This window comes from Lepidochelys olivacea, assembly GCF_965140295.1.
Source record: "Lepidochelys olivacea isolate rLepOli2 genome assembly, chromosome: 19".
In the NCBI taxonomy this organism is placed as follows: Eukaryota; Metazoa; Chordata; order Testudines; family Cheloniidae; genus Lepidochelys; species Lepidochelys olivacea.
Window position 1 is genome coordinate 19,897,044 of NC_140429.1, and position 22,140 is coordinate 19,919,183.

Genomic DNA, 22,140 nt, shown 5'->3' on the forward strand with positions numbered 1-22,140 from the left:
CTATACAAACTATCCAGCTACTATGTTTCTGTAAGGACCATACAACAAGAATGTAATCATTCAGCTGATGGCGGATGAAAGAACTGAGGTGCTGGAGCACCACACTCCCTTTAAACCCATGCCCTTGAATGTCTAGAGTTCGGGGGAAGGGCACATTGCTAGTAGACTTTTACCATTCAGGCTGCACTGGTTGGAGCACCCCATGAATAGGAATATGCAGAGGACACTCAAAGGAGAAAGTTTAAGTATATTACATCAACACTATTACATTTATCAATTAAACTTGTAATCGCATCAAATAAAGATACCAAGTTAGTTTGACAGGATTTATTTTCCATAAACCCACATTGACTGGCATTAATTCTTTATCAATAAAGTTGTACATCAGCCACTCCATTACCTTGGAATCATAGTAATGTAGGTCAGGAAGGGACTCCCTTGTGCTAAGGGAGGTCCAACTACACTTAGACCATCTTTACATTTGTATTCCCGCTCTCTGGTCCCTCAAGGACACCCACTCCTCCCTCCCTCCTGGCCAGGGTTTTTCCAGGCTGAGCTGTTCTCTGCCTACACTGTGGAATCCCCAGCAAGCCAGACTGCCTAAACAGGCCAGCATCTGTACGTTACTTTCTCTCCTCAGGCTAGAAATAGGGTAATTGCCAGCAGTTACAAGTTACCACACAGCTCTTTATAACCAACCACATATATTCTTAAGGTGAAAGCATTACAGAGAAAACATTATAAACAATAAAAGAACACACATGCATGTTAAAAAGCTTACCAGAGGTCACCCCCAACTCCAACTTTGGGCTCTGGCAGATGTCAGTCTTTTAAAATCCACAACTGGGTTTTCCGCATGATTACAAGTTCATAACTGTCTCAGATTCAGAACCAGAACAACCATGACTAATTCAGTCTCTTCTTTTTACAGCTTGAGCCTTCGATCTTGGCCTCATGTAGCATGTGATCAGCAGACAATGGCACACTCCTCAGTGCAGAACTTCAAAAGGCTAAATTTTTGCATTCACCTTAACACTTTTTTTCCTGAAGTCCATGCTTGACTGCACATTGTCTAATACAGTACCTTGAACCCTCAAGTCTCGTATCTGTCACATTACATACAATCCCAGCCCACAATAATACATTTAACACAATGGACCTCAAAAACACAAATTTAATTCAAGGTCTCAAAAGGGCATTTCAGGAAATTTGCCGTATCTGTCACAACTGGAATTCCACAACCTCTCTTGGAAGTCTATTCCAGAATTTAACGACTTGTATATTTAGACCGTTTTCACGAATATCTAACAAATCTCCTCTGCTTCAGATTAAGCTGATTACTTTTTATTCTACCTTCAGCGGACACAGAGAACTATTGGTCACAGTCCTCTTTATAACAGCTCTTTATAACAGCCCAAAAGGGCCATAATGACAGGATTCATATTAGAGAGACAAGGTGGGTGATAGGTTTCAGAGTAGCAGCCATGTTAGTCTCTATCCACAAAAAGAAAAGGAGTACTTGTGGCACCTTAGACACTAACAAATTTATCTGAGCATAAGCTTTCGTGAGTTACAGCTTAGTCTCTAAGGAGCCACAAGTACTCCTTTTCTTTTTAAGGTGGGTGATGTAATATATTTTATTGGACCAGCTTCCATTGGTGAGAGAGACAAGCTTTCAAGCTTACAGACCTGAAGAAGAGTTCTGCATAAGCTCAGAAGCTTCTCTCTCTCTCACCAACAGAAGTAAGAAGAGCAACAACAATATTGCATACAAAAATGGAGGATTCAGCCCAGAGTGACCATCACACCAGAGCACTATTTTCAGGATTCATATTCCTAGCATAATGTCATCATTACACCAGGGAACTAGTACTACCAGCACAATGAGACTAATATAGCAGCATGTCAAAAATTCACGGTACAAGCACTCTGGGATCCACACAGCAGGATAGCAGTGTCACAGTGCACACTCTCTCAGTATAGTGGGGATACACTCAGGGATTGAGGGCAATGGTTCAGCTAAACACAAGGGCTCATGCAAACAGCTTTACTAGCAGCAGGATCTGCACTATTGGCCCAGTAGAAGTTGCATATCAAGGTATTAATTCACAATCCCAGTCCAATAGGATCCAGGCACCAGGCCTTTAGTACAAGAATTTGTACTCCCTGAATAGTGAGATGGGGTTACAGGAGAAAAAGCCCTCAATGATCATCCCGGCTCGATCTCTCCCCCTGCCATTGCAGGGCTGATCCTTACGGTATGTTTTGTCCAGTCTCCTTTTAAAAGTCTCAAGACTTGGTTTCTTCTAGCACTTCCCTTGGGAGATTATTCCACAGCCTAAGGCAGAGATTGCATTGCCAGGAAGATTTCTCCTAATAGCCTTGAGTTTCCCCCTCCCTGCTCCATCCCCTCCCCTTCACTCCCTGGCCTTCCCCCTTCCCCACTGCCTCCACCCTTGCAGGAGAGGAGGGAGAGAGTGTGAAAAGGACAGAGCCCACTTTTCCCCCAGGCAGAGCACAGCAGCTCCATGCTTCCAAAAATTGGGGGATGGGCGGGGGAAGCAGTGTCTGACTCAGCATGCACCCCACACACACCACGCCTTGCCTCTGTTTGAGGAGCCAATGACCCCCTGCTGCCCCCCAAACTGCACCCATGGACTCCCCTTCTCCTCTCTCAACACTGCGGTGGGCATCCCCACCCATCTTCAGCATGAGCTGGGCTTCCTCTGCCTGCAATGGGACTCACCTGCTGCTTGCGGAGCCAGGCTGAGCTCCAGCCACACAGGGAGCTCGCCCATGAGATGCAGGTAGGAGGTGGAGCAGCCCCAGGTGATATGGGGCTGATGAGGAGGAGGAGAACACAGTACCTCTCTGGAGCAGAGCGAATCCAGCACTACCTGTCCTTGCCCACCAAGGTGGTTTATTTTGTTAAAAAGTGGGGTGGTCATGGCCCCAGCCCCTCTGCTCTAAGGTCAGAAGGGACCATCATGATCATCTAGTCTGACCTCCTGCACATTGCAGATCACAGAATCTCACCCACCCATTCCTGTAATAGACCCCTAACCTCTGACTGAGCTACTGAAGTCCTCAAATCATGAATTAAAGAATTCAAGTAACGGAGAACCTGCAATTGACACTAGGTTCAACCTTCAAGTGACCCATGCCCCATGCTCTGGAGAAAGGTGAAAAACCCCAGGGTCTCTACCATCTGAACCGGGGGAAAATTCCTTCCCTACCCCAAATATGGAGATCAATTGGACCCTGAGTACATGGGCAAGACCCACCAGCCAGACACATGGGAAAGAATTCTCTTTACTAACTCAGAGCCCTCCCTATCTAATGTACCATCATCAGTCATTGTAGATATTTGCTACTAGCAGTGGCAGATGGGCTGAATGCCATAGTAAGTAGTCTTATCGTACCATCCCCCCCATAAACTTATCAAGCTGAGTCTTGAAGCCAGTCAGATTTTTTGCTCCCACTGCTCCCCCTGGAAAACCGTTCTAGAACTTCACTCCTCTGATGGTTAGAAACCTTTGTCTAATTTCAAGCGTAAACTTGTAGATGGCCAGTTTATATCCATTTGTTCTTCTGTTAATGTTAGCGTTTAAATTACTCCTCTCCCTCCCAGGTATTTATCCCTATGATGTATTTAGGAAGACCAATCACATCTCCCCTCAGCCTTCTTTTGGTTAGGTTAAACAAGGTAACCTCTTTGACTCTCCTCTTATAAGATACATTTTCCATTCCTCGGATCATCCTAGTAGCCCATTATAAGCTCTCCTTACCCACTAAGTAGAGGGCCTACGCTTTATTTTGTCACTGTCTTGCTCCTAATCTATTTATGGAACAACTTCTTATTGCCTTTTGTGCCCCTTGCATGGTTGTAATGCATTTTGAGCCTTTGTTTTTCTGATTTTGTCCCTACATCCTTGTGCTATTCTTTTTACTTCTCTTTAGCAATTTGTTCATGTTACTGCTTTTTGTAGGATTCCTTTTTGATTTTCAGGTAATTAAAGAGCTGTTAATGGTCTCTTCCTAGTCTTCCTATCTTTCCTTTGCATCAGGATAGTTTACTGCTGTGCCTTTAATACAGTCTCCTTGAGAAACTGCTAGCTATCCTGAACTCCTTTTCCCCTTACATTTTCTTTCAATAGGTCCTTATCTACCCATTCTCTGAGTTTATTAAAATTTGCTTTTTAGAAGTCTAGTGTCCTTATTCTGCTGCTCTCATGCCTTTTCCTTAAAATCATGATCACTTTCACCCAAATTGCCTTTAACCTTCAGATTTGCAATCAATTCCTCCTCATTAGTCAGAATCAAATCTCAAATAGCTGTCCCCCTGGTTACTTCACCTTCTGAAAAAAAAAACTTGTCCCCAATGCATGCTAAGAACTTATTAGACATTTTGTGTTTTGCCTTATTCCTTTTCCAACAGATGCCTGGATACTAAAGTCTCCCTTTACTACTAAGTTTTACGTTTTGGATATTCCTGATATTTGTTCTAGACATGCCTCATCTATCTCCTCCTCATGATTTGGTGGTCTATAGTGGACCCCTACCATGTCGTCCCCTTTTTTTCCTCCATTTATCCCCCCCAGCGATGTTAACTATCTGGCTCTCCCCTCCTTCTGGACATTTGAACAAGCATATATATTTTGATGTACAATGCAACACCTCCTCCCTTTATTCCCTGCCTGTCCTTCGTGAACAAGCTATACCACTCTATACTAATATTCCCGCTATAATATTTATCCCATCAAGTCTCTATGATGACAATTAAGTACTAATATTTTCAGTTCTTCCTGTTTAATTCCTCCTACTCCTTGCATTTGTCTTGCCCAGGATCAATGGCAGACTGACAGGCCAATAATTACCTGTAGCATCCCGTTTACTCTTTTTAAATACTGGCACAACATTCACTTTCTTCCAGTCTTCTGGGACTTCCGCAGTGTTCAAAGACTTATTGAAAAAAAAACCGTCTAGAGAGCACTTCTACTAGTTCTTTTAAAACTCTTAGATTTAAGTATCAAGTGGAGTACCCCAAGGATCGGTCATGGGGCTGGTTTTGTTCCATATATTCATAAATGATCTGGAGAATGGGGTGGACTGCACCCTCAGCAAGTTTGCGGATGACACTAAACTGGGAGCAGAGGTAGATATGCTGGAGGGTAGGGATAGGATACAGAGAGACCTAGACAAATTGGAGGATTGGGCTAAAAGAAATCTGATGAGGTTCAACAAGGACAAGTGCAGAGTCCTGCACTTAGGACGAAATAATCCAATGCACCGCTACAGACTAGGGACTGAATGGCTCAGCAGCAGTTCTGCAAAAAAGGACCTACAGGTTACAGTGGACGAGAAGCTGGATAGGAGTCAACAGGCCAATGGCATTTTGGGATGTATAAATAGGGGCATTGCCAGCAGATCGAGGGACGTGATCGTTCCCTTCTATTCGACACTGGTGAGGCCTCATCTGGAGTACTGTGTCCAGTTTTGGGCCCCACACTACAAGAAGGAGGTGGAAAAATTGAAAAGAGTCCAGCGGAGGGCAACAAAAATGATTAGGGGTCTGGAACACATGACTTATGAAGAGAGGCTGAGGGAACTGGGATTGTGTAGTCTGTGGAAGAGAAGAATGAGGGGGGATTTGATAGCTGCTTTCAACTACCTGAAAGGGGGTTCCAAAGAGGATGGCTCTAGACTGTTCTCAGTGGTAGCAGATGACAGAACAAGGAGTAATGGTCTCAAGTTGCAGTGGGGGAGATTTAGGTTGGATATTAGGAAAAACTTTTTCACTAGGAGGGTGGTGAAACACTGGAATGTGTTACCTAGGGAGGTGGTGTAATCTCCTTCCCTAGAAGTTTTTAAGGTCAGGCTTGACAAAGCCCTAGCTGGGATGATTTAATTGGGGATCGGTCCTGCTTTGAGCAGGGGGTTGGACTAGATGACCTCCTGAGGTTCCTTCCAACCCTGATATTCTATGAATCTATGATTCTAAGTGATCTGGGCCTGATGATTTAAAAATGTCTGACTTCAGTAGCTGCTGTTAAACATCCTTCTGAGTTACTATAGGAATAGAAAGTGTGTGTCATCACCACCCATGATATGGTGAGGTATCCATCACCACCCATGATATGGTGAGGTATTTTCCAAATACTGACCAGAAATTTTTTAAGTGTACACTGTTGCCTTTTCTTCATTATTACTGATTATTCTACCATTTCCATCTAGTAAAGGACCAATATCATAATAAGCATATTAGGATTAAAACAAATGCTAACAAACTTCTTATTGTCCTTAACTCTGCAGAATAGATTTTTCCTTGTGTCACTTTGCTTCCCTCATCAATTTTTTCCAATTCCTAGCTTCTGATTTATGTTCATTACTATCAACTTCCCTTTTCTTCCGTTTTTTGTCTGTTTTAATATCTTCTTTCACTTCCACTCTAAACCAGGTATGGCCTTCTTTCTTGATTGTGGGACTGTGGCTTAAAATGTTTCTTAACAAAAATGCTGAAGTTGCTGTTCAAGTAGGTCACGTTCAAACCAGCAATGCAAGAGGAAAGTCTCTTCTCCTATTCTGCACTCTCTGTTTACCAAAGCAGCAAGTTCTGTCTGATAAATCCTAAATGCTACAAAAACAAATCTTAACTATGGGCTTTATACAGAGCTCACAGAAGTCAAAGGGAGTCTTCCCATTTATTTCTATGGGTTTGGATCAGTTCTTATACTAAGAACTATTCAACAAAAGATAAGTTTTACATGGTGTTTAATTTTAGCAGTAAAAACTAAGACCTGGTCTACACTCTAAAAGTTAAGTTGACGTAACTATGGTGCTCAGGGTGTGGGGAAAAAAACAAACAACACTCCAAGTGCCCTAGATAAGCCAACCTACCTATGCAGGCAGAGCTACATTGATAGAACAATGCTTCCATTAACCTAGCTACCACCACTCGAGGAGGTGGAGTGCCTACAGTTATGGAACAACAGAAAGCATCTACCCTACAACTGTATTACTATAGTGCCCATAGTGTAGCAACAGACCATGCACAAAGGAGGTTGGGATCCATGACTACCATGGCCAGTGAAAAGAGAAGAACTGAGGGATGGGTAAGGAAAGGTAATTTATCTCCTCTGTGGTGGTTACATGGGATCTGCAAAGGCAATACAATGAGGGAGAAGGGAAAAAAGCTTTTCTTTCCATTTTAAAATTATTAATTGTAAGTAATTTTTCTTACTTGTCAGGGCTTTCAGCATTGAGAACACTAATTCATTCACCAAACAGATATCACCCAGGAAGCCTCACGCTTCATCCCCACATCTCTGATCTCGAAAGACCACATCTAGGAGTGAGCCCTCTTTGTGTCCATTCTGAGATTGCAAAAGGGTGCCACTAAAAATCTGATAACCATCTCAACTGACTTGTGTGATAAAAAGCTGTTTGATGGTCAGAGACCAGGCTGGATTTGAATTAGTGACCTAGTAACAAAAGGCTTCATATACGATTATGATTCCTCAGAACCATCCAGTTCACCATATCAGAAAATTAACTATAAATATATAATCCTTTATTTCTCTACAATACAGTACAATAAAAGTAAATGGGATCTTTAACATAAATTCTGTTATACACACAGTTTAGGAACCCACCATTTTCAGAAACAGTTAAAAATGCTTACCTCGTATTCTGGTTCAAAACCAGCACGATCAGAGATTTGTCCAGATACATTCCAAAGGAAAGGAATTCCTCCACAGAGAAGAATCATCTATAACAAAAAACATGTAATGGATTCAATTCACTCTGTGCTATCATGGAGTAAAAAAAGCCTGAAAAGGACAAGACCAATTTTGAAAAGTGACATGGAATTTTTTTTTTTTTTTTACATCCTTTTGCTTCTTTACAATATATAAAGAACACCTGCAAGGTTTTTTTAGCTTTTTAACTAAACCCCCTTTTTAACCTTAGACATCAGGAATAGCAAGTCAGACCTTCCTTGGTTTCACTTGGGAAATGTTGGTACATCTCAGGACATGGTTACTGTGGCCTCTACTACCTTAATTGAAGATTTGGGGGTACACCTTTAACAAAGGCTTCCTTATTTAGAAAGACAACCAGTGAAGTTAAATAGCTGATAAAAAACAAAAACAGACTTTCAAACAGTCAGACTTTTACTTCCTTCACTAGTGTGATATCACCTTGCGCTAGATCTCAAGTCATCAGAGCATCTTCCAGCCTGGATAGGATGTAATTTCTGATTTACAAAAACAAGCCGATTTATTTATTTATTTATTTAAAGAAAAACCAACTTTCAGGTTGAAGTTTAGATATAATAAAAGATGGCAAAAGGACACAAGAAAAACTGTGTTTCTGCTCTTGCAAGTTGCCTCTAACCTTTTGGCACCTCTAACACCTAGAATTTCAGTTATTGATGAACGGTCATAGAAAGACAAGTTGTTAACTCTCTTCGGTAAAAGATCATGAATAAAGCTCGTTGAAAGGGAAAAAACTAAAATCACTTACTGGTAATTCTGTTAGTTGCAGTCTCCTCTTCGATCATTCTACAACACAGAATTAATGGCCAGACAGTGCTGTAGTTTCACCTATTTGAAGAAAGGAGTCAAAGAGTTCTGAAATCCCATCTTGATTACATGAGTTTCAGCCAGAAAGCCTCCCTCTAGTCTAACTTCCAAAGTCAGTCTATAAGACACAAAGAGAAATAATAGGCAAGCACCCTGTAAAGGGGTTGGGGGGAGGAGAAGAGGAAACTATGACAAGCAGATTACCAGTAAGTGATTTTCCTTTGTCATATGCCTCTCACTTCTCCCACCTACGAAAGTACATTACTGGACAGACAGTGTATGTAACAAGTAGTTGTCACAGGAGGTGAAGGGGGCCTACCCTACTGTGTTGCTAGCAGGGTCCTGGAGCCAAAAGACAGCCTGAGAAGCAAAGAGACCCAGTTAATGAGGAAGTATATCAAGAAGCAGGATGACCACCACATTGCCACCTTATTTACCTAGGAAATGAATGCTCACTGCCCATAAAGAGGAGGCTTTTCTAGCCAAGTAGCACCTGATAAATCCAAGCCAAGTCCACCAACCTGGTCATATACTGCAAGAATGCAGCCTAAAGCGCAAACTAATGCAGCCTAAAGCACAACACTGGCATTAGCTGCAGCCTTTAAACCCTCAAAACAGAGATAGCTGTTTTGACTTCCTAAATTCCTGAGAATTAAGATCGAACTTGAGAACATGCTTAACAAAACACAGCCTATTGTCCGAAGAGGGTAGCGGGTTCAGACAGATGAAGAACAATGGGTTCACTCACATGGAACTGGGTGTTCACTTTGGGGACAAAGAGTAAGCTAATAAAAACACTTCCTGGAAAAAACAGAGGGTGAGGAGAAGGGATGATTAAAGAGGAGCTCACGCCCTCATCATTGTGAGATTGCAGCAACAAAGAAAGTATCTTAAAGGACAGAAGTCTGCCCTAAAGTGTCAAAGAAAGGTACATATCCTAGCCTGTTAATGAAGATCAAGCCTTATTGAGGGATCCCAAGATGAATCCCTGGTCTTTAAGATGCACTCATACTGACAGAAGGAAATCTCAGAACGATAGAAATGCAGGTCTAGAAGGGAACTCAAAAAGTCATCTAACCCAGGCCCCTCTGCTGAAGCAGGACCAAGTAACCCTAAATCATCCCTGACAGGTCTTTGTCCAACCTGTTCTTAAAAAACCTTCCATGATGGAGATTCCACAATGTCCCTTGGAAGCTTATTCCAGAGCTTAACTATCCTTATCAATTGAAACATTTTCTTAATATCAAACCTAAACCTCCTTTGTTCCATATTAAACCAATTGCTTTTTATCCTACCCTCAATGGACATGGAAAACAACTGATCACAGTCCTCTTTATAACAGCCCTTAACATATTTGAAGACTTACTAGGTACCCCCTCACTCTCTGTTCCTAAAGACTAAACAACCACAGTGTTTTTTACCTTTCCTCATAGGTCATAGAATCATAGAAGATTAGGGTTGGAAGAGACCTCAGGAGGCCATTTAGTCCAACCCCCTGCTCAAAGCAGGACCAACTGTTCCTTGACTTTAGCAAAGCTTTTGACACGGTCTCCCACAGTATTCTTGCCAGCAAGTTAAAGAAGTATGGGCTGGATGAATGGACTATAAGGTGGATAGAAAGCTGGCTAGATTGTTGGGCTCAATGGGTAGTGATCAATGGCTCCATGTCTAGTTGGCAGCCAGTATCAAGTGGAGTGCCCCAGGGGTCGGTCCTGGGGCCGGTTTTGTTCAATATCTTCATAAATGATCTGGAGGACGGTGTGGATTGCACCCTCAGCAAGTTTGCAGATGACCCTAAACTGGGAGGAGTGGTAGATACGCTGGAGGGTAGGGATAGGATACAGAAGGACCTAGACAAATTGGAGGATTGGGCCAAAAGAAATCTGATGAGGTTCAACAAGGACAAGTGCAGAGTCCTGCACTAAGGACGGAAGAATACCATGCTCCGCTACAGAGTAGGGACCAAATGGCTAGGCAGCAGTTCTGCGGAAAAGGACCTAGGGGTTACAGTGGATGAGAAGCTGGATATGAGTCAACAGTGTGCCCTTGTTGCCAAGAAGGCCAATGGCATTTTGGGATGTATAAGTAGAGGCATTGCCAGCAGATCAAGGGACATGATCGTTCCCCTCTATTTGACATTGATGAGGCTTCATCTGGAGTACTGTGTCCAGTTTTGGGCCCCACACTACAAGAAGGAGGTGGAAAAATTGGAAAGAGTCCAGCGGAGGGCAACAAAAATGATTAGGGGACTGGAACACATGAGGAGAGGCTGAGGGAACTGGGATTGTTTAGTCTGCGGAAGAGAAGAATGAGGAGGGATTTGAGAGCTGCTTTCAACTACCTGAAAGGGGGTTCCAAAGAGGATGGCTCTAGACTGTTCTCAGTGGTAGCAGATGACAGAACAAGGAGTGATGGTCTCAAGTTGCAGTGTGGGAGATTTAGGTTGGATATTAGGAAAAACTTTCACTAGGAGAGTGGTGAAACACTGGAATGTGTTACCTAGGGAGGTGGTGGAATCTCCTTCCCTAGAAGTTTTTAAGGTCAAGCTTGACAAAGCCCTGGCTGGGATGATTTAGTCGGGGATTGGTCCTGCTTTGAGCAGGGGGTTGGACTAGATGACCTCCTGAGGTCCCTTCCAACCCTGATATTCTATGATTCTAACTAAATCATCCCAGCCAGGGCTTTGTCAAGCTGGGCCTTAAAAACCTCTAAGGATGGAGATTCCACCACCTCCCTAGGTAACCCACTCCAGTGGGGGCAGGTTTTCTAAACTTTCTATTATTTTTTGCTCTCCTCCGGGTTCTTTCCCATTTGTCCATATTTTTCCTCAAGTGTGGTGTCCAGAACTCAACAGAGTACTCCAGAAGAGGCCAGCTAGAGCAGAACTCCCATGGCTTACACATGCCTGTTAATACACCCCAGAATGACACCAGCCTTTCGAATTATACCACATTGTTGGCTCGTATTCAATTTGTGATCCACTCTAACCCCCAGATTCTTTTCAGCACTACCACCATCTAGTCAGTTATTCCCAAAAGTGGGACTTACCAGAACTGCAGTTCTGGACTTTGTGGATGCAAAGATGCTACTACAGAGCTGTATCAGCTATGGCACCAAGCTGCAAGCTGAGGCAAGATAAAATACTTACTGACCTTTCATACTGTTGTTCTTCCAGAGATTTTTCCCCCAGTGGTATCTGTTGGTCCAGCTCTAGCAGCCCTTGAGTTGTGCAGTTACGCACTGGTATAAAGAGCGCCACCAGCCCCACTCCCCCTTGCCAAGTTCCTTCTTGCCGGTAATGCCGACAGAGGGGTAGGAGGGTTGGTTCTGGAATGGACATGAGCAGCACATCTCGAAGAACAACCGTTATGAAAGGTTAGTAACTGTTTTTTATTTTGAGTGCTTGCTCGGGTCCATTCCATGCTAGGTGATTCACAAGCAGTACCCCTAGAGGTGGGCTCAGAGATCACGGACATGCTGACTGCAATTCTGCTCTCCTGAAACTGACATCTTCACAGGTCTGTTGGATGATGGCGTAGCAGGAAGCAAAGGTACGAACCAACTGCCAGGTAGCAGCTCTGCAGATGTCCTGGATTGGTACTTGTGTGATGAATGCTGCCTAGAAAGCCTGGGCTGTTGTGGAATGAGTGAGCACGATGGCCAGAAGCAGAACCTTTGCTGGTTTGTAGCAAGTTTGGATACAGGCAGTTATCCAGGATGAGATTCTTTGGGATGACACAGGTACCCTTCTCATCCTTTCCACTACTTCTACAAAGAGTTGTGTGGACTTGCTGAAGGGCTTAGTTCTCTCAATATAGATTGTGAGGGCCCACCTAGCATCCAACGTTCCCCAGCAGTCTTGTGAAGTTTTAGAAAGAAGACAGGTAGAAAAATGTCCTGGAACTGCGACACCACTTTTGGTAGGAAGGCTGGATGGGGACACAGCTGGACCTTGTCCTTGCAGAGCACCGTATAAGGGAGTTCTGACATAAGGGCCTTAATCTCAGAGACCTTCTAGCTGAGATGATTGCTACCTGGAAGGTGACCTTCCAAGAGAGAAGCAGTATGGGACATGATACTAATGACTTGCTGGGAGGCCCTGTGAGCCTCGAAAAGACCAGGTTTAAGTCTCATGGGGGGGGGGGGGAGAGAAGAGGAGGGTCGGTTCTGAGTCTAAGGGTAGTCTTTCCAGCCCATTGAGAAACTTGACCGTCATCTTGTGGGATAACACTGATCTGCCATTCACAGGAGGGTGGAAGTCTGAGATGGCTTCCAAGTGAACTTTAATAGATGACAGTGCCAGATCCTGATGCTTTAGGTGGAGCAGATAGTCCAAGACAGAATGCAGAGAAGATAGAGATGGAGAAAGATTCTGTTCAGAGGCCCAACAAGTGAAACGTTTTCACTTGGCCAGGTAAGTAACCCTGGAGGAAGTCTTTCTACTACCTAGCAAGACCTGTCAAACCTGATCTGAGCAGGCCTGCTCCTCAGGATTCAGCCACACAACCCCCATGCAGTTAGGTGCAGGAAGGCGAGGTGAGGTTTGGGTGAAGCAACTAGCCATGGTCTTGTGAAATCAAGTCTGGAAGGAGCGGAAGCACGAATATCACTGCCACTGAGAGGTTCAGAAGAGTACCGAACCAATGCTAGAATAGCCATGCCAGTGCTTTCAGGATAACCTTCACCTTGTCCTGTTTGATGTTTAGGAGGACCCTATGAACCAAGGTGATCAGTGGGAAGGCATACAGTAAGTAGGTGGTCTGCCCATGAGAGCAGGAAGGCATCGGAAAGGGAGTCCAGACTGTGCCCATGCAGCAAACAGAACTGATGGAATTTCCTGTTCTGTCTGGTGGCAAACAGGTTCACCTGGGGAGGCCCCCACCTCTGGAAGATGATACTGACAAGGTGGGCTCTCCATCCCAGGCTGACACATCCAAGACTAGGATTATCAACAGCTGAGGGGCAGCAAAGGATACCACTTCCATTACGTATCCTGGGTCTCTCCACCATGTCAGCGAAGACTGGAGGCAGAATTGTGAGTAGAGTCCAGGTGGTGTCTGCTCGGAGAAACCAGCCATATCTGGAGGAGTATGAGGTACAACCTTGCATACTGCACCATGCAGGTACATGCCATCATGTGTCTAAACAGTTTGAAGCATAACCGAGCAGTCGTTATTGGGGGGATCGTGATTTTGGATATCAGGTCTGATATAGCTCGAAATTGGGCTTCCGGAAGGGAGGCTTTGGCCTGGGTTAAGTCAAGCACTGCCCCAAAGAACTCTATTCTCTGAACTGGGACTAGAAATGACTTCTGTTGACTCTGAACCGGAACCAGGGTTGTCCGTTTCTTAACGGACCCAGCAGATGGAAGGTGGCCAGTACTGTACTGATGCTGTGCTGCACCTGAGCCTGTGACTGACCTTTGATCAGCCAGTAGTCAAAGTATGAGTAGACTTACATGCCTTGATGCCTGAGGATGGCTGCTACCACCACCAAATACTTCGTGAAGACTTGTGGGGTTGCCAATAGGCTGAAGGGAAGAGCAGTGAATTGGTAGCAATACTGATCCACTACAAACTTTAGAAATCTTCTGCGACCATAGAAGATAGAGATGTGGAAATAAGCATCTTTTAAGTCAAGGGCGGCATACCAGTCTACTGGATCCAGGGAGGGAATGATGAAGGCCAAGGAGACCAGGCAGAACCTCAATTTCTTGAAATATTTGTTGAAACGACACAGGTCCAGGATAGGCCATAGATTTCCCCCCTCCCTCACTCCCCAACCTTCTGGATTAGGAAATATCAGGAGTAAAAACCCCTTCCCTTTCAAGTCTTGAGAAACCTCCTCTATGACCCCCACAAGTAGGGGTTGCCTACTCCTGGACGGAAGTAGCTTGTGAGAATTGTCCCTGAAGAGGGATGGGGGTGGAGGGTGGCAGGGAGGGGTGAATGAAAACTGGAGAACGTAACTTACAGTTACTGTACTCAGTATCCAGTGGTCCAATGTTATATCTGACCACACTGGGTTGAAGGGCGACAGGCAGTCCAAAAATAAAAGGGGAGATGGATCTGGGGTGAAGACTGGCATATTGCCCTCGGACGTACCTTGAAAAAGCCTGCCTGGCCCTGCTGGGATATCTATGAGAGCCCGTTTAGGAGGCCTAGGTAGGAGGGAGGTGTTGGCAACACTTATAACCCTTCCCTTTTCTTTTGTAGGGCTCCTACTTGAGAGACACTGCAAACCTGAGAGGCTACTGGGGCCTAAAGTGCTTCCTGGAAGCTGCAGGTGTATAAAGGCCCAAGGAGCGAAGGGTGGCCCTCGAGTCCTTGAGGCTGTGAAACTTTGAATCTGTCTGTTCAGAGAACAGGGAGGTGCTCTCAAAGGGGAGGTCCTGGATGGACTGCTGCACTTCAAGATGGAGGCCACATGATTGCTGATGACTGCCGATGCAACAGTACTGGCTGCTGAGTCAGCCACATACAGAGCCGCCTGGAGGGAAGTCCTGGACACAGTCCAGCCCTCCTCTGGGATGGTTGTGAAGAACTCCTGCCTTGACTCCTATGGCAGTCTCTCCTTAAATCTGGACAATGAGTCCCACAGATTAAAATTGTATCTCTGCAGTAGAGCCTGCTGGTTGGAGATATGTAACTGGAGATCACCTGTCGTATGAGGAGAGATTAATAAAACTGGGACTTTTCAGCTTGGAAAAAAGGCAACTGCGGGAGGATATGATAGAGGTCTATAAAATCCTAAGTGGTACAGAGAAAGTAAATAAGTATTATGAGAAGGACTAAATAACACAAGAACAAGGGGCCACCAAATGAAATTAATAGGTAGCAGGTTTAAAACAAACACAAAAAAGTATTTTTTCATGCAACGCACTGTCAACCTCTGGAACTCCTTGCCAGAAGGTGTTGTGAAGGCTATACCAGGGTTCAATACTATACCAGGGTTCAAAAGGGAGCTAGATAGATTCATGGAAGGTAGGTCCATGAATCGCTATAAGCCAGGATGGGCAGGGATGGTGTCCGTAGCCTCTGTTTGCCAGAAGCTGGGATTGGGTGACAGGGCAAGGATCACTTGATGATAACCTATCTGTTCATTCCCTTTGGGGCACCTGCCATTGGCCACTGTCAGAGGACAGGACACTGGGCTTGATGGACCTTTGGTCTGACCCAGTATGGCCGTTCTTGTGTTCTTATCCAAACAGGTCCAGTCTCTTGGACTCTATTTTTGTGGGTAGCACTCGACTGCCCGTCTGTCCCACTCATTTGCTGCCAACATTACCAGAGACCCCAGTGAGGGGAAAGGGGAGCGAGTAAAGGTACTTGAACCCACTGGTTGGGACACAGTATTTCTTTTCTGCCCTTTTTGGGGGTGGGGGGCAGAGAAGGAGTCTGCCACAGTGTTCTGATGGGGCCCAATGACCGCTTTGTTAACAGGCAAGGCCACTCTGGAGGGAGCAACTGCAGCCAGGATGCCGATTAGGCTGTGTGCTGACTCCTTAAGCTCCTCAACTTCCAGGCCCAAATTCGCAGTGACCCTTTTTAGGAACTCCTGGTGGGACCCGAAGTTGTCCTGCAGGAGTGGGTTACTAGGGCCTACAACAGTCTCGTCTGGGAATGACAAGGAGGCGGCCTGTGCCAGAGGAGGCGGCTTCCTCCTACTCCTCTACCTTCCACCACATCCATTTGGGCCGTTTACCGGGATTGGTACTGAAATCAGGGTCCAGTGCCAGACAGGAAGAGAGAGTAGTTTATCTTTCTGACATCACTGAGTATGAGCATTGGGAAGGGGGGGCCCAGTACCGGGGAAACGCTGAAGGATTCCAATACTGCTACTGTATTAGCCAGTGGCCAGGCACCAGCAGGAGGGCAGGTACCAAAGTCTGGCGTGTAGGCTGTGTACCAGTAGGTTTTGGGTGGAGCCAAGGATTCCCCTTCAGACTCAGAAGACTATTTTTCCCCTGGAGACCATAGCAGTGCAGTATCCACTTCTGTCTCTGGCCGTGCCGGGGAACTGGGGACAGGCCAGTGACCAGTCCATGGGGACCATGGAGAGCTTGCCTCTGGATGGTGCCACATGGAGCTTGTTGACCCTTGCTCCTTTCTGTCCCCGGCTGCCTTGGCTGACCAGGGTCCTTGAGGGGCCAGCGGGATCGGGAGTGACAGCAGGTCCTTTGCTGCTTGGAAAGCCTCTGGGATCGAAGGAACCAGCAGACGCCTGATCACACCACTGCTCCAGGGAGTCGGAGGCTGGTCCCATACTGGACTCAGCACTCTAGGTAGAGTTGGCAGTGCCATCAGAGGCTCAGGGGAGGACGAGTGGCCTGATGCAGCTCTCACTACACTAGTCACTCCTTGCTTGTCCCTCCTCTGACCTGGAGAACACCCTCTCTTGGTTCGTTGTTTCTTATGCCTTTTCCTCGGCACCAGGGATGGAGAGCTGTGCTGGGGAGCACTCCACATGGATGTTGAGGTTCTTGGCACGGATTCAGAGCAGCTCGGCTCTGAGACTGGTCTGAGGGCCACCTTCATAAGAATGGCCTTCAGCCAAACGTCTGTATCCTTTCTCATGCGGGCTTTGAAATGTCTGCAGGTCTGGCACTTCTCTTTAACGTGAAACAGTTTAGGCAGCTAGGATGCAGGTCACCAACTGGCATCAGCTTGCCACACGAGGTACACAGATTGAAGCCCAGGGATTAGGGCATGCCCAGCCCCTGGGGTGAAAAGTCCCTCAACAACAGGGAAGGAGGAGGATCCTGGGAACTACAGGCCAGTCAGCCTCACCTCAGTCCCCGGAAAAATCATAGAGCATGTCCTCAAGGAATCAATTCTGAAGCACTTAGACGAGAGGAAAGTGATCAGGAACAGTCAGCATGGATTCACCAAGGGAAAATCATGCCTGACTAATATAATCGCCTTCTATGATGAGATAACTGGTTCTGTGGATGAAAGGAAAGCAGTGGACGTGTTATTCCTTGACTTTAGCAAAGCTTTTGACACGGTCTCCCACAGTATTCTTGTCAGCAAGTTAAAGAAGTATGGGCTGGATGGATGCACTACAAGGTGGGTAGAAAGTTGGCTAGATTGTCGGGCTCAACGGGTAGTGATCAATGGCTCCATGTCTAGTTGGAAGCCGGTATCTAGCAGAGTGCCCCAAGGTTTGGTTTTGTTCAATATCTTCATTAATGATCTGGAGGATGGTGTGGATTGCACCCTCAGCAAGTTTGCGGATGACACTAAACTAGGAGGAGTGGTAGATACGCTGGAGGGTAGAGATAGGATATAGAGGGACCTAGACAAATTGGAGGATTGGGCCAAAAGAAATCTGATGAGGTTCAACAAAGACAAGTGCAGAGTCCTGCACTTAGGATGGAAGAATCCAATAGGGACCGAATGGCTAGGCAGCAGTTCTGTAGAGAAGGACCTAGGGGTGACAGTGGATGAGAAGCTGGATATGAGTCAACAGTGTGTCCTTGTTGCCAAGAAGGCCAATGGCATTTTGGGGTGTATAAGTAGGGGCATAGCGAGCAGATCGAGGGACGTGATCATTCCCCTCTATTCGACATTGGTGAGGCCTCATCTGGAGTACTGTGTCCAGTTTTGGGCCCCACACTACAAGAAGGATGTGGAAAAATTGGAAAACGTCCAGCGGAGGGCAACAAAAATGATTAGGGGGCTGGAACACATGATATATGAGGAGAGGCTGAGGAAACTGGGATTGTTTAGTCTGCAGAAGAGAAGAATGAGGGGGGATTTGATAGCTGCTTTTAACTACCTGAAAGGTGGATCCAAAGAGGATGGATCTAGACTATTCTCAGTGATAGCAGATGACAGGACAAGGAGTAATGGTCTCAAATTGCAGTGGGGGAGATTTAGGTTGGGTATTAGGAAAAAACTTTTTCACTAGAAGGGTGGTGAAACACTGGAATGCGTTACCTAGAGAGGTGGTGGAATCCCCTTCCTTAGAAGTTTTTAAGGTCAGGCTTGACAAAGCCCTGGCTGTGATGATTTAGTTGGGGATTGGTCCTGCTCCGGGCAGGGGGTTGGACTAGATGACCTCCTGAGGTCCCTTCCAACCCTGATATTCTATGATTCTATGCAACTACTAGCACTACCATATACACTAACTCTAAGAACTATATATGCTAACTACAATAACTATACAACATATGTACAGAGAAAGTCCAAACCATTGAGAAAGAAGCCTTGTGGCAACAGGAGGGGCTGTTCCAGCAACCGTCCTGGGTGCTAAGAAGGAACTGAGAGGGCATGAGGCCAGCAGCTCTCTTTGCATGAGACTCCAGAGAGCACTAGAGCCAGCCCAATGGATACCACTGAGAGAAAAATCTCCAGTAATTGTGCACATGGCGTGCACACACCTAGCATGGAATGGACATGAGCAAGCATTCAAAGAAGTTGATAGGCAGACAGATTGCTAGAGCTATAAGTGTCCCTCTTGTGGCAGCCCAGAATTCTAAGCATGAGGGAAGACTGAACACACCAACATTCCTTATGTGGGCTCATGACCATCATATTACTTCTGAGGATTGGGGAAGGTCGGACACACTGGCATGCCTCTGACCAGTGGGATTCACAATCTGTGAATGGCAGACCCCAGCTGAAAGCCCCTGATTCAGGGCACTGCTCAGCTGAAGAGCTGTGAGCTCTGCCTTCCACACACTAACTGATTTAATGCAGTGCGACGGCCTCACGTTTTTCCATTAGCGTCCCTACAAGACAAAGGGTACGTCTACACTACCCGCCAGATTGCTCTGCCATCGACTCCTGTACTCCACCATGGTGAGAGGCGGAAGCAGAGTCAACGGGGGAGCGGCAGCAGTCGACCCTGTGCCGTGAGGACGTGAGGTAAGTCGACCTAAGATACGTTGACTTCAGCTACACTATTCTCGGGGCTGAAATTGCGTACCATAGATCATAGAATATCAGGGTTGGAAGGGACCTCAGGAGGTCATCTAGTCCAACCCCCTGCTCAAAGCAGGACAGATCCCCCTCGCAGTGTAGAGACTAAAAAGAGGAGATGAAGCGAAGCCTCTAAGTTTCTGCGTAGAGAAAATAAACCTGGGGAGGGGCTGTTCTGACTGAGGCTAATATTATCAGGATGAGGTTTCAGAACTCCTTGCTTTTTTGCTTCTAGTATGTGGTGCCATGAGACCATCTGTTCATTAATCCACTAGTGTAGGAAGGGAAAAAAGAGAAATGACAGTTTAACAAATTTTTTAGTTTTTTTTCAGTTTTGGTTTTCAAAATTAGGACAATTTAAAAAACTCTAATCAGGTCTGAAGTTGGTCCAAAAAAAAAAAAATAAAAATAAAAAAAAAATAAAAGTTGTGTGTCAAACAATTTTACAATCGGCTACAAAAATCCTAAGTCACGTACCATGAACATGAGTGTTATATCAAGAACTGTAAAATACACGTATACACACAAACACAAAATGCAACTTGAAGTTCACAAAAAGCACTGAAGAAATGTAAGTTAAGATGGAACTTACTCTCTTAACTCTGCTCCCTTGTGTGTATGTTTTACAATAGTCTAATTATACGATCTTATACTATTTCAAGCTGATGCTCTTTTCCCAACCTTGTTTTATAATTGGTCAGCTTTACATTCTCACATAACAGTTCATGATCATAACTTTATGGTATAACTTTAATGACAAATGTGTCATATAATCTGTTTTCCACACCTTGCTTTGGAAATAGCTACACCTCTGAAGGGTGTTTGCAACCTAGGATTATTTTTCTAACTTCTAATTAAATTACTCTGAAAACTAAACTCCCACCCCATAAAACTGACATTAAAATGTAGGTATGTTTCTAGCTTAACTGTTAATTTTATTATAAAGAAGTGTTTTAAGTACAGAATACAATGGAAACAGTAAAATATACTAAAAAAGATACAGGTTTCAGAGTAGCAGCCGTGTTAGTCTGTATCCACAAAAAGATTAGGAGGGCTTGTGGCACCTTAGAGACTAACCAATTTATTTGAGCATAAGCTTTGAGTTATGAGAAAGTCCTCCTATTCTTTTTAAAAAGATACTTAATATTGTAGTTACAGAACTTTAATTATTAATTTAATTTTCATTATGCAAGGTAGCCTGTTTCCTCTTGTTTTTTCCTACCCCCCCCCCCCCCCAGATGTTCTGGTTTAACTTGGATTTTAACTTGAAGAGTGGTCAGTTTGGATGAGCTATTACCAGCAGGAGAGTGAGTTTGTGTGTGTATGGGGGTGGGGGGGATGTGAGAACCTGGATTTATGCAGGAAATAGCCCAGCTTGATTGTCATGCACATTGTGTAAAGAGTTGTCACTTTGGATGGGCTATCACCAGCAGGAGAGTGAATTTGTGTGGGGGGGTGGAGGGTGAGAAAACCTGGATTTGTGCTGGAAATCACTTTAGATAAGCTATTACCAGCAGGACAGTGGGGTGGAAATAGGTATTGTTTCATATTCTCTGTGTATATATAAAGCCTGCTGCAGTTTCCACGATATGCATCTGAGGAAGTGAGCTGTAGCTCACGAAAGCTTATGCTCTAATAAATTGGTTAGTCTCTAAGGTGCCACAAGTCCTCCTTTTCTTTTTGAGAACTTTAATTGATACTGTATATGAAAACTGATAATGCCATATCACATTTTATTATAATGCATTTATCTCAGAGGTGTGCAAACTACGGCCCGCGGCCACATCCAGCCCGCGGGACCATCCTGCCCAGCCCCTGAGCTCCTGGGCGGGGAGACTAGCCCCCAGCCCCTCCCCTGCTGTCCCTCCTCCTTCGCAGCCTCAGTTCACTGGGCCACCAGCGCTCTGACCCACCGCTCCTGCCAGGAAGCACAGCAGTGTGGCTGGCTCCGGCACGGTAAGGGGGCGGGGGGACCCAAGGGGCAGTCAGGGGACAGGAAGTGGGAGGAGGCAGATAGGGGGCGGGGGCCAGGATGTTTGGGGAGGCACAGCCTTCCCTACCCAGACCTCCCTATAGTTTTGCAACCCCCATGTGGCCCTCAGGCCAAAAAGTGTGCCCACCCCTGATTTATATGTTGCTTACATTTTACTGTAATATTTTGTTGTGCGTATCATTCACTACTTTCCCACCATAGCAGATAGCTAAGTTCCCTGTAAGCTGTGTGGCCATACAGCAACCTATTTAGCACCATGCAGGCACTCAGGAAATCCGCCCGGGGACCTGCCCAGCCAGGGACCAGCCGTGGGAGGGGCGCCCCTCCCCTAGCCTGGTCCCCAACTCTGCTGCAGCCTGGACCCAGCTGCAGTGGTGCGGACTCAGGCATGGGCCGGCCCGACCCAGTCTCATGTGCAGCTGGGGCGGTGCAGACCCAGGCTAGGCCGGGGGCCCCTTCCCCAGCCCAAACCCAGCCCCAGAGGAACTTGCTGGGGCCTGGGAAGGGGCGCCTATCCTGAAGCTCAAGTGCTGGAGAGGCCCCTTTCCCCCAGCTCAGGAGCTGCTGCAGGGAGAGAGAGAACTGGGTGGAGTCCTCTCTCTCTCTGCCATAGCACAGGAGCACCCTCCTGCACCCCAAC

General features: G+C 45.7%; 1 protein-coding gene across 2 annotated transcripts in view; it reads right to left on the bottom strand.

The window, feature by feature from the left end:
• The window catches only part of ZMPSTE24 (zinc metallopeptidase STE24), a 116,832-nt gene that overhangs the window by 91,257 nt on the left and 3,435 nt on the right, over window positions 1–22,140 (bottom strand). For both annotated transcript variants that reach the window (XM_084652324.1, XM_084652325.1), the window contains one exon: window positions 7,682–7,768. In XM_084652324.1, coding sequence (XP_084508450.1) covers window positions 7,682–7,768 — 87 coding nt within the window. The remainder of the gene's footprint in view (window positions 1–7,681; window positions 7,769–22,140) is intronic.